Consider the following 13,622-nt stretch of genomic DNA (forward strand, 5'->3'; position numbering starts at 1 on the left):
AGACGTAGCCAGCAGGTCACCAAGACCCTTCTTTCCTAGTTCAACTACACAGCTCAACTTCATCTGTTTTACATATTGAATAATTATTTACTATATCATCTTAACAGAAAGTTTCCAGGGTAAGGGAAAAAATCTGGAATAATACTCCAATATTATTATATCTACTAGATAGAAATATGTAAAAATATCAAATGTTACCATTATACAAAGAAGGTAATTTTCATTCTACAAAAGACTCTCCGCAGGGCTCCCTTCATGTCTCTGTTCCTCAGGCTGTAGATGAAGGGGTTCAGCATGGGGGTGACCACAGTGTACATCACAGCCATGACAGTCTCCTTAACAGTAGAATTATTCATGGATGGGCACAAGTAGAGACCAATAACTGTCCCATAGAAGAGAGACACCACAGAGAGGTGGGAGCCACAGGTGGAGCAGGCTTTGCGGATGCCCCTGGCAGAAGGAACCTTGAGGATGGATGACACAATCTGTGCGTAAGACATGATGATGAGCAGGAATGGGATGACAAGAACGAGCCCTCCCATGATAAATATCACCAACTCATTAACTTGAGTGTCAGAGCAGGCCAGCTTCAGCAGCGCAGACATGTCACAGAAAAAGTGGGGGATTGTGTTGTCTGCACAGAACCACAATCTGGCCATGAGCAGGGTGTGTAACATAGCATGGAACATGGTCAGCACCCAGGAAAGCACCACCAGGAAGACACAAAGCTTGGGGCTCATGATGGTGGTGTAGTGCAGGGGGAAGCAGATGGCCACATAGCGGTCATAGGCCATGGCCACCAGGAGGAAGCTCCCCAGGTCTCCAAAAAACAGGAAGAAGTATATCTGGGTCAGGCAGCCAGCATAGGGGATGGATGGGACTTGGCTCTGCATGTTCTGCAGCAATTTGGGCATTGTGACAGAGGAGAAGCAGAGGTCGGAGAAGGATAAATTGCTGAGAAACAAATACATGGGTGTGTGGAGGTGGGAGTCCAGGCGAATGAGGACGATGATGAGAAGGTTCCCCACGATGGTGGTAACATACACGACCAGGAACAGGGCATAGAACAGGTCTCGCTGATCTGGATCAATGGGCAGGCCCAGGAGGACGAATTCTGAGATGACAGTTTGATTCTTTCCTATCATGCTCTGCCTTCAGTATCTTTACAAAGAAATTACAGTATCCATTAAAAACTGAATTTAAAACCAAACATATTTCTGGGATACATAATGTTAGGTGCTCTGTAAAGATACTGTATATCACTCTCATCACAATAATTACCATTTCTATACTCCAAATCTCTAACGACAGAACCTCCATGATCAGAAACGACTTTTCTTCACTTCTCTTTAACAATGTTCCAACCTTTATAAAACGCTCTTACCCATTACCTTCTGGACACCTATATGTTGGTTTTCCTCATACCTATCTGACCAGGCATCCTCAGTAACTCTAATTAGTTTCTTTTTGTCAAACTCTTCATGTTGATGTTCCAGGGCTCTTTCCTCAACACTGTTCCCTTATAATGCTACATATAGCACGAAGAAAAACTCATCTACTCCAAAGGACTTGATTACCATTTAAACCTCAGATGTAGATGACTCTCTAATCTATAAAACAGTGTACCTAGTTGCTTAATGATTATCTTCCCTTAGACTTATCACATGCATTTTAAGCTAGGCAGATCCTAAAAGAAAGTCATGTCGTGCCCTTCTCTCAATTCCAATTCCTTCCTCCTCTAATTCCCTCTATCTCAGTAAAAGAAATCAAGGGGCAAGTCATACACCTGAGAGGTTTCTTTAGTCCCCTCCTTTCCCTCAATATCTAATCTGTCAAAACATCCTAAAGACTCTGCCACATTAAACCTCTTTCTCATTCATCCACTCATTACCTCAACCATCACTATCCTGGCTGGGCTGACATCATGTCTTGTCTGTACTATTGCGACAGCCTCTTCTCTCTTCACTCGTCTCCCTGCTTCCACACTTGAACACTCTCTCCTTCAATATCCTTCATTCACACTGTGGCATTCTAAGATGAACATTTGATCATCATTCTCCCTAAAGTCTTCACAGATTCTCATTGCTCTCAAGATAAAGGCAAAATTCCCTCCAAAGGAATTGCACAAAAGTTGCTTCAAGACCTGCCCCTTGCTGACTTCCACAGCTTCACCTGGCCCCATAGTGACACTCAACATTCACCTCTCCAGAAATGCTGGACTTGAAAGGCACAATTTCTTGCCTCCAGCCTTTTCCACTTGCTGTCCCCCCGCCTAGCATCTTCCCCCCTCTTCACCTGGTTTGCTCCTACTTACCCTTCAGCCATATTACATGTCACTTCCTCAGCTACATCTCTCCTGTCCCCCCTCCCCAGACCAGGTGAGAACCTGCTACTATGCTTCCCCAGCATCCTGTACTTGTCCCTAAAGCATTAAATGCCCAGGGAACTGTTTACAGCTGTTCTCCCTACTGGGTTGTTAAACATGCAGGAAAGGCCATGTCTGCCCTCATGACTGCAGAAGTGTCAGCACCTGGCACAGTGCCTGGATACAGCCAATGTTTCATAAATATTTATTGGCTGTGCTTCAGCCTGAGACATGCATTCCTTCAACTCTAGAGACAGCAAACTCATGTTATGTTAGAATACCTACTCCTATTAAATCCTCTCAGAAGAAGTACTCACTTGCTTCCACCATTTAGCACTAAATTTGTTACCTTGTTACAGAGTTATGAATGTAATACTCTACCCATAGAGAGTGTTGGGGTACCTCAGATAAGACTACCCTGTTCACGAATATAGATTAATGATAGAGATAATAGAGACATATAACTAAGTGTATAGATATATAAATACAAGTATTGATATAAATAAAGTTATACTCTCCTATTTATTCTGTTTCTCTGGAGAAACCTGACTAATACACACCTTAATGTCTCTAAAAGCTGACAAAGAAAGCAGAGGAGAACCACCAAGAGATGTGAGGCTCCTTCGTTAAAGACCTGACTCTGCTGGTGCTGTTTGATCCAACTACGTTAACAGTTTTTACACGTGGACATTACATACTGGCATCACAGTGGGAACAAACATCTAGGGGAAATCTCACAGCTGTTTCCTCAGAATTTTGCTTCCCAGTAGATGAGGGGATCCATCTCTGGTCTTGACGGTATGCTGAGGAACCAGAGACAGCACCTGCAGATGCTACCACTAATTAGGTAATGACCCTCTCAGCTTTACCCATTGTCAGTGGTTCTCACCCTGGACTGCACATAAGAATCATCTAGCACAGTGCTTCTAAAATTGAAAATCACCCAGGAATTCTGCTAAAATGCTGGTTCTGATTCAGTAGGCCAGTTCTACATATTTTTATTTTATCTTTTTAAAAGATTTTATTTATTTATTTGACAGCAAGAGAGAGCACAAGCAAGGGGCAGCAGCAGGTGGAAGGAGAGGGAGAAACAGACTCGCCACCAAGCAGGAAGCCTGACGCGGGGCTCATTGCGGGGCCCTGGGATCATGACCTGAGTTGGCTCAGGCAGATGTTTAACCGACTGAGCCACCCAGGTGTCCCATAGTTGCACATTTTTAATTAGCACCCAGGGACTGCAGTGCTGTGGTCCATGGACTATACAGTGAGTAGCAAATATATATGAGGCTTTTAAAAATGAATATTACTGGGTGCCCTCAGATAAATATAGTCACAATCTTAAAGGAGGCCTGTACAAAAAATGTTAAAGTTCCCAGATGGTTCTAAAATAAAACAAGGGCTCAAACTACTGCATTAAAGCCTACCACAAGACATGAACAGACATCTCTCCAGAGAAGACATACAAATGACCAACAGACACATGAAAAAATGCTCCACATCACTAGTCATCAGGGAATACAAATCACAACCACAATGATTACATCAGGTAGAATGGCTAAAATTAACAAGACCGTAAACAACAAATGTTGGTGAGGATGTGGAGAAAGGGGAACCCTCTTACACTGTTGGTGGGAATGCAAACTGGTACAGCTGCTCTGGAAAACACTATGGATGTTCCTCAAGAAGTTAAAATAGAGCTACCCTATGACCCAGCAATTGCACTACTAGGTATTTACCCCAAAGATACAGATGTCATGATAGAAGGGGCACCTGCACCCCAATGTTCATAGCAACAAGGTCCACAATAATCAAACTGTGGAAGGAGCCAGTATGTCCTTTGACCGAAGAATGAATAAGGAAGATGTACTATATATCTATATCTATATATCTGTATATATATATACACACACACAATGGAATATTACTCAGGCCTCAGAAATGATGAATACTTACCATTTACATCAATGTGGATGGAACTGGAGGGTATTATGCTAAGTGAAATAAGACAATTGGAGAAAGACAATTATATGATTTCACTCATATGTGGAATATAAGAAACAAAGCAGAACATCATAAAGGAAGGGAGGAAAACTGAATGGGAAGAAATTAGAGAAGGAGACAAACCACGAGAGACTCTTAATTATGGGAAACAAACTGAGGGGTGCTGAAGGGGACGTGGGTGGGAGGATGGGGTAACTGGGCGATGGGCATTAAGGGGGGACACATGATGAGATGAGCTGGGTGTTACACAGCACTGATGAACTGTTGAACACTACATCTGAAACTAATGATGTGTTGGCTAATTGAATTTAAACAAATAAAGCCTACCACAAGAGCTGTCATTACATTGGAATTATACAATCTTGTAAGAATATATGACACACTAATATTTACAAATGCTATCACTGAAAACAAGATTGTAACTGGTAAACGTTAAAGAAATATTTCTAGAATGTGGGGAAGTCTCGGGAGGCAGGGAGGTGAAGAAGAGGAGGGTTATCATACCTGAAGAACTATCCTGCAGAACATCACACAACCTGGGAAGGCAAGACCCTTGGGTTAGAAGGACCCTAAGGGACCAGCTCATTCACCCTCTGCCCAACTTACCCAGTGTGTCTGAGGGTGACTCCAGTACACTAACCTAAGGTCCTGTTTCCCTTTATTTACTGAGACGTGTGAAGTGACAGCCTCTGTAGTCACCTGTGTCTGCAACATCCCTTCTCACATCTCCCATTCTATGCTTCCCTGGGTCTAGGAGGCCCTGGATCCCACAGGAGTCTAGATCTTAAAGGAACTCATTAAAGACACAGAAATTACCCAGGACCCTTAGGACAAATGCTCTGAGTCCTGGAGCAGTGACCGATTACATCACTGATCACACCTGACTATACTTTGGGGGAAGTGGGGAAGGAGAGAAGTTCATATAGGGATGCTTAATCGCTGCCAGTTTAGGGAATATACAGTAGTCCTGTGGGGCTGGAGCCTACATTTTGGGAAGTGAAGGAGGATGGTTGGAGAAGCCATAGAAAGGAACAGGGACCAGGCTGTGAATATCCTAAAATATCTTACAGTGTAAGAGGCTTTACTTTGTGGGCAAGAATAAGTCGTAAGTAGTCTTTGAACAAAGTGCCATGAAAGACACATATTTTGGAAAGATTCCAGGGTGGCATAATCTCTCACTACAACCCAGTTTCTCATAAACATACTCAAGGCGAGAGATAAACCTGCAGCTAACAGAGATTAGATCTCTGTGACCCAACCACATGCAGATGCATAGAAAGTCCTGGAATCAGAGAGAATTCTCCCAGATTATTTTCAATTCTTCCCTTTTTTTTTTGGTTTTTTAACATTTTAATGGGAAATCTGATATTTGAAAATATTTTGCTCAGCACTAGCTAACTGATCAAGCATCACCAATGAATATCATTGCTATCCAGCAATATATACAGTTAACTGTAGATCATCAATAGCAAATATAATTGCCATTAGAATATCATTTTGCTGGGTGCCTGGGTGGCCCAGTCAGTCAAGCGTTAGACTCTTAAGTTTCAGCTCAGGTCATGATCCCAAAGTCGTGGATTGAGCCACATGTCAGGCTCCACGCTCAGCGTAAGAGTCTGCTTGAGACTCTCTCTCCCTCTCTAAAATATATAAATAAATCTCTAAAAAAAGACAGAATATCATTTTGCAAATTCTTTCAAGAACTTAGAAGTACCAAGTAACACGGGGAAACTTCAGAGAGCTAATGTAAAATCTCAAAATGACCTTCAAACACACGTATTTTCTGGAGTAGTTTACCACCAGGAGGAATACTCTGGGTGATACAGACTTTGTGGGCATCATAGAAGCTGACCTAGAGAGGGGATTGTCACTGAGGGCAGAACAGTGAGAATGAACAGATCTACTATTATGAGAAAAGACTCTGGGGCACTAGAACTATTACTTGAGTTACAAACAACAATCAGTTTTTATACCTGATACCTGCTTATATCTTCCCAAACATTTGTAACCGTACAGCTGTCAGAAATCCGCACATTCAGTGGACTATCTTCCCCATGTCACCTTTCCCTAAGATTAAGTCAATTGAGTATAGGGCCATTGTTGAATTTCTTTTTTTGTTTGTGTTTGTTTTTTAAACATTTTTAAACATTTTAAATGTTTAATTTCTTTTTTAAAAAAAGATTTTATTTATTTATTTGACAGAGAGAGAGACAGCCAGCGAGAGAGGGAACACAAGCAGGGGGAGTGGGAGAGGAAGAAGCAGGCTCATAACGGAAGAGCCTGATGTGGGACTTGACCCCGTAACGCCGGGATCACGCCCTGAGCCGAAGGCAGACGCTCAACTGCTGTGCCACCCAGGCACCCCTAAATGTTTAATTTCTTTTTTTTTATTATGATTTTTTATTTTATTATGTTAGTCACCATACAGTACATCCCCGGTTTCTGATGTAAGGCTCGATGATTCATTAGTTGTGTATAACACCCAGTGCACCATGCAATACGTGCCCTCCTTACTACCCATCACCGATCTATCCCATTCCCCCACCCCCTCCCCTCTGAGGCCCTCAGTTTCTTTCTCATAGTCCATAGTCTCTCATGTTTCATTCCCCCTTCTGATTACCCCCCAACTTTCTTTATCCCTTTCTTCCCCTACTGATCATCCTAGTTCTTATGTTCCATAGATGAGAGAAATCATATGATACTGTCTTTCTCTGCTTGACTTATTTCACTTAGCATTATCTCCTCCAGTGCCGTCCATGTTGTAGCAAATCCAAGAACCATTTTTCTGAGGAGCTCTTATTCATATTACATAGATTACAGCTTGGAGAAGGCTTGTCTAGAATGGTGGCTCTCATTGTGTGCCTTGCATTTGACATAACGAGTTGTACACCTGAAAGCTGTTTTAGAATAGAAGCATAGGAAGCCATATGTATGAGTGAGGATTCTAGGTGCATACCAGAAAAGAGATTTCCAACTAGAGAATTTTTTGGAGTGCCTTTGTAATGGACTAAATGTATGCATCACCCCCAAATTCATATGCTGAAGTGCTAACTCTGTAGTGTCATTTGCAAATATATTCTCCCATTCCGTGGGCTGCCTCTTAGTTTTTCTGACTGTTTCCTTGGCTGTGCAGAAACTTTTAATCTTGATGAAGTCCCATAAATTCATTTTATCTTTTGTTTCTCTTGCCTTTGGGGATGTATCATGAAAAAGGTTGCTTTGGCTGATGTCGTAAAGGTTGCTGCCTATGTTCTCCTCTAGAATTTTGATGGATTCCTGTCTCACATCGAGGTCTTTCATCCATTTGGAGTTTATTTTTGTGTATGGTGTGAGATAGTGGTCAAGTTTCATTCTTTTGCATGTAGCTGTCCAATTTTCCCAGCACCATTTATTGAAGAGACTGTCTTTTTCCCACCGGATGTTTTTTTCCTGCTTTATCAAATATTAGTTGCCCAAAGAGCCGAAGGTCCATTTCTGAGCTCTCTATTCTCTTCCACTGGACTATGTGTCTGTTTTTGTGCCAGTACCATGCTGTCTTTGTGATCACAGCTTTGTAGTACAGCTCGAAATCCGGCATTGTGATGCCCCCAGCTTTGACATAGTTAGAATGTCCATGCTACCCAGAGCATTCTACACTTTCAATGCTATCCCGATCAAAATACAGAGGACATTTTTCAAAGAACTGGAACAAATAGTCCTTAAATTTGTATGGAAACAGAAAAAGCCCCAAATCTCCAAGGAACTATTTTCAACTCTTCTTCGTGCAGAGATAGAAAAGGAAACTCGGGTTTGAATCCCACTGAAGTACTTCCACATCATTACCTCTCTTGGAAAACCTTCACAGAACCTGTCACCACCATCATTTCAACCATTCTTCCCATGTGTCAGATTACCTATTTTCCAGTCCTTCCTTGTACTGTAATTGATCGCAAGGCTACAGTTGGCATTTGTAACTCCTTTCACTACACATTCTATGTTCTCATTGGCCATCATCTCAGCTGGATGGGGCTCTTTCCATAGTAGTAAATGGGAACCTTCATTCCTGGGGAATCTTCACCCTCATCAGTCCTGTCTTTATTAGGTCGTTATGCTTTCCAGTCAGATTTATTATTAGATAAAATACTAAGTGGCATCCAAGTGTTCCCCAGAATTTCAGACATGGTCCTCTCTGCTCCAGTTGTATACAACAACCCAGATTCACCTTGGTAATCAATATCACCACGTCAGGCAGAATGGCAACTCTGTTCTTTGGATGCCAGTTTACATAAGAACAGCAAAATATCCAGATGGTGTGCTCATCTTCCAATTCAATGAAAACGTTGCTCTATGAAACCACCCCCTGAAAGAAGCACTCCTCTCTTAAGAACTACGTGAGACACTTGTGCACTATTATAAATTCTTCAGTTTCATCCCTTATTTAGCTACCGCTACAGTAATTGCACTGACTTCAACTGGCACCTGAATTCTGCTCCGCACGCTCCTTGTTTCCTGCTCTGGAACTTCTCTAACTCCACGAAACAGGACGTCAGGGGCAACAGTCTCAATACTCATACAAATATTTAGGTGTATGATCCATTTTAAGTGAAATGTAGAGAGTGTGAGGTATCGATTGAGGTTCATTTTTTTTGTTTTTTTGCACATGGAAATCCAATTTTTCCAGCAGCACTGGTTGAAAAGATCATTTTCCAGAAATTGTCTTTGCATCTTTGTCAATAATCAGTGAGCAGTACTTTAGTGATCTATTTCTGGACTCTATCTACTATTCTCTACTCATAGTGATCCATATTTCTATATTTTCTTCAATACCACTCTTTCCTGATTATTTTAATTAACAGTAAGTCTGGAAACCAGGCAGTATGAGTTCTTTAACTTTGTTTTCTTTTCCAAAATCAGTTTCAATTTTTTTGTAGTTTCTTTGCCTTTACATATACATTTTATAATCAGATGGTCAATTTGTATCAAAAAAGTCCTGTAGGAATTTCGACTGGAATTGTGTCCAAGCTCTGGATCAGTTTTGGTAGAGTTGACATCTTAACAATATTGAGTCTTTCATTCATGCACAGTTTAGATCTATCCACTTTTTTCTTTGATTTCTTTAATCAGTGTTTTGTAGTTTTCATGCATATATTAAGATTTATGCCTGAGTATCAAATGTTTTGGTGCTAGTGTAAATAGTACTTTATTTTATTAATGTATGTATGTATGTATGTATTAAAGAGAGAGGGAGAGGATAAGCAGGGGAAGTGGCAGGGGGACAGGGAGAGAGAGGGAATCTCCAGCATACTCCCTGCTGACCTTGGAGCTGACATGGGGCTCCACCTCATGATTCTGAGATCAAGACCTGAACCAAATCAAGAATTGGACGTTTAACCGACTGAGCCACCCAGGCACCCCTAAGTAGTACTTTGAAGAGTTTTTCCACTTTACATATGTTTATTGTCAGTTGATATAAATTTGATTTTCATATATTAACATTATTTTATATTTATGCACAGAAATAAAGCTTCTTAATACATTGACTTTATATCCCATGGTACTACTCAACTCACTACTTCTGGAATGACATTTTATGTTCTTTGGGATTTTCTAAATAGACAATCTAGTTGTCTATGAACAGAGATGGTTTAATACTTTCCCCTCTATATACTTTTTATTTTTTTCCTTGTCCTGTCTCACTGCTTAGGATTTCAAATACAATGTTGAATGACAGTGGTGAAATCAAACATTTTTACTTTGTCCCTGAACTTAGGGAGAAAGCATTCAATCTCTCACCATTAAGTATGATATTAGCTCTAAGTTTTTTCACCACCTTTTTATTTAAATTCCAGTTGGTTAACATCCACTGTAATATTCGTTTCAGGTGTACAATTTAGTGATTTGTCACTTACGTACAGCACCCAATGCTCATGGCAACAAATGCCCTCCTTAATGCCCATCACCTGTTTAACCCCTTCTCTCCACCTCCCCCCCTCACAAACCACCCTTCCAGTAACCATCCATTTGTTCTCTATAGTTAAGAGTCTGTTTCCTAGCTTGCCTCTCTTTTTTGCCCCCTCTGTGTTCATCAGTTTTGTTTCTTAAATTTAAATGTAAGCGTGAAATCATAGAGTATTTGTCTTTGACTGATTTATTTCGCTTAGCACAATACTCTCTAGCTCCATCCATGTCATTGCAAATGGCAAGATTTCACTCTTTTTACTGGCTGAATAATATTCCATTATATATCGATATCTAGATATCGATATATAGATATAGATATAGATATAGATATAGATATAGATATAGATATAGATATAATCTATCTCACATCTTCTTTATCCGTTCATCAGTCCATGGACATTTGGGTTCTTTCCATGATATGACTATTGTTGATAATGCTGCTATAAACATAGGGGTCCATGTAATACTTTGAATCAGTATTTTTTTATCCTTTTGATGAATACTTAGTAGTGAAATTACTAGAATTACCTAAAATTACTAGAATTACCTAGAATTACTAGAATTTCATATTTTTAGCTTTTTGAGAAATCTCCATACTGTCCTCCAGAGTGGCTGCACCAGTTTGCTTTCCCACCAATAGTGCAAGAGCGTTCCCCTTTCTTCTCATCTTCACCAACACCTGTTGTTTCCTGTGTTGTTAATTTTAGCCATTCTGACTATCATGAGGTGATATATATCTCTGTAGTTTTGATTTGTATTTCCTTGATGATGAGTGCTGTGGAACATGTTCTCATGTGTCTGTTGTCCATCTGGATGTCTTCTTTGGAAAATTGTCTGTTCATGTCTTCAGCTCATTTTTTAAACCAGATTATTATTATTATTATTATTGTTGTTGTTGTTGTTGAGTTTTACAAGTTCTTAATAGATTTTGGATACTAAAATTTATTGGATATGTCATTTGCAAATATCTTCTTCCATTCCGTAGATTGCTTTTTAGTTTTGTTGATTGTTTTCTTTGCTGTGCAGAAGCTTTTTATTTTGATGAAGTCCTGGGAGTTCATTTTGCCTCAGGAGACATGTCTAGCAAGAAGTTGCTACAGCCGATGTGAAAGAGGTTATGCCTGTGTTCTCTTCCAGGATTTTGATGATTTCCTGTCTCTTTAGGTCTTTCGTCCATTTTGTGTATGGTTTAAGAAAATGGTCAATTTTCATTTTTCTTCATGCCGCTGTCCAGTTTTCCAAACACCATTTCAGGAAGAGACTGTCTTTTTCACGTTGAATATTCCTTCCTGCTTTGTCAAAGTCTCGTTGACCATGTTGTATGGGTACATTTCAGGGTTTTCTGTTCTGTTCCGTTCATCAATGTGTCTGTTTTTGTCCCAGTACCATACTGTCTTGATCACTACAGTTTTATAATATGATTTGAAGTCCAGAATTGTGATGCCTCCAGCTTTGCATTTCTTTTCCAAGATTGCTTTGGCTATTTGGGGTCTTCTGTGGTTCCATACAAATTATAGGATTGCTTCTTCTAGCTCTATGAAAAATGTTGTTGGTACTTTTTTTAATTTAAAAACAATTAACTAACATACAGCTTACTATTAGTTTCTGAGGTAGAGTTTAGTGAGTGATTCAACAGTTGCATGTAACACCCAGTGCTCATTACATTAAGTGCCCTCCTTAATGTCCATCATCACCCGGTTACCCCATTTCTCCATACACCTCCACTCCAGCAACCCTCAATTTGTTATGTGTAGTTAAATGTCTCTTATGGTTTGTCTCCCTTTCTGATTTTGTCTTGTTTTAATTTTCCCTCCTTTCCCCTACGTTCATCTGTTTTGTTTCTTAAATTCCACATATGAGTGAAATCATATGATATCACATGCTATGATATTTCTCTCTGATGATGATCTAGTTCCAACCACATCATTGCAAATGGTAAGATTTCACTTTTTTAAAGATTTTCTGTATTCATTTGACAGAGAGAGCAGAGCGAAAGAGAAAGAGCACAATGTGGGGGGGGGAGCAGAGGGAGAGGGAGAAGTGGGCTTCCCTATGATCACGGAGCCTGATGTGGGGCTTGTTCCCAGAACCCTGTGATCATGACCTGAGCCAAAGACGATGCTCAACAGACCGGGCCACCCAGGCACCCCAAGATTTCTTTTTTAATGGCTGAGTAATATTCCATTGTATATATGGACCACATCTTCATCCATTTGTCTGTTGAAGGGCATCTTGTCTCCTTCCACAATTTAGCTATTGTGGACAATGCTGCTATGAACATTGGGGTGCATGTGGCCCTTCTTTTCACTACGTCTGTATCTTTGGGATAAATACCCAATAGTGCAATTGCTGAGTCATAGGGTATCTCTATTTTGAACTTTTGGAGGAACCTCCATTGTGTTTTCCAGAGTGGCTGCACCACCTTGCATTCCCACCCATAGTATAGGAGGGCTCCCCTTTCTCTGCATCCTCCCCAACATCTGTAGTTTCCTGACTTGTTAATTTTAGTCATTCTGACTGGTGAAAGGTGGTATCTCATTGTGGTTTTGATTTGTATTTCCATGATGTCCAGTGATGTTCAGCATTATTCATGTATCTGTTGGCCATTTGGATGTCTTCTTTGGGGAGATGTCTCTTCATGTCTTCTGCCCATTTCTTGATTGGATTATTTCTTTTTGGGGGGTTGAATTTGATAAGTTCTTTATAGATTTTGGATACTAGCCATTTATCTGATAAGACATTTGGAAATATCTTCTCCCATTCTGTCAAACTAATATAACACAGCATGTTAACTGTACTGAAATTAAAAAAAAAAGAATATCCCCTAGCAAGGGGCCTCATTATATAGTGACATTGTCTGTCAGTAAGTCAAAGGAAGCCCATTTTTTTCATTCTTAAGTAGCTGATATTTCTTTAGTACAGCACCAATGAAATACATGCCTGTATCGGGAATCCTGTTGCAGAAAGGGGAGAAAAAGTATCTCTACTTCTAATCTCTTGCTTGGCATTCATTCATTCATTCATTCATATTTTCTCTCTCTCTCTGCCCCTGTTACTTTCTGAACGTCTATGATCACATTTATATAAGCTAAAATTAAGATGAGCATATATACCAGTTTGTCCTGTACAGTCCCATTATTAGACTCCTTTTATTCTCAAAATATATTCCAGTTTGAACTATGAAGATATAATACAATAGACATCCTCATGGTGAGGAGAAAGTTCTGGAGTTCTTTTGTTGGTGGTTATATATATATCCATATGTACAATAAAGTATCATAAACTACACACAAATAAATGATAGTGATGATGATGC

General features: G+C 40.1%; 1 protein-coding gene across 1 annotated transcript; it reads right to left on the reverse strand.

Moving 5' to 3' along the window:
* Positions 1–200: 200 nt before the first annotated feature.
* LOC103667374 (olfactory receptor-like protein DTMT) lies at positions 201–1,145 on the reverse strand. The gene has a single exon (XM_008695527.2). It carries the CDS (start codon positions 1,143–1,145, stop codon positions 201–203), a length of 945 nt encoding a protein of 314 aa, XP_008693749.2.
* Between the last annotated feature and the right edge of the window lie 12,477 nt (positions 1,146–13,622).

Source organism: Ursus maritimus, unplaced genomic scaffold, assembly GCF_017311325.1.
Source record: "Ursus maritimus isolate PB19 unplaced genomic scaffold, ASM1731132v1 scaffold_24, whole genome shotgun sequence".
NCBI lineage: Eukaryota > Metazoa > Chordata > Mammalia > Carnivora > Ursidae > Ursus > Ursus maritimus.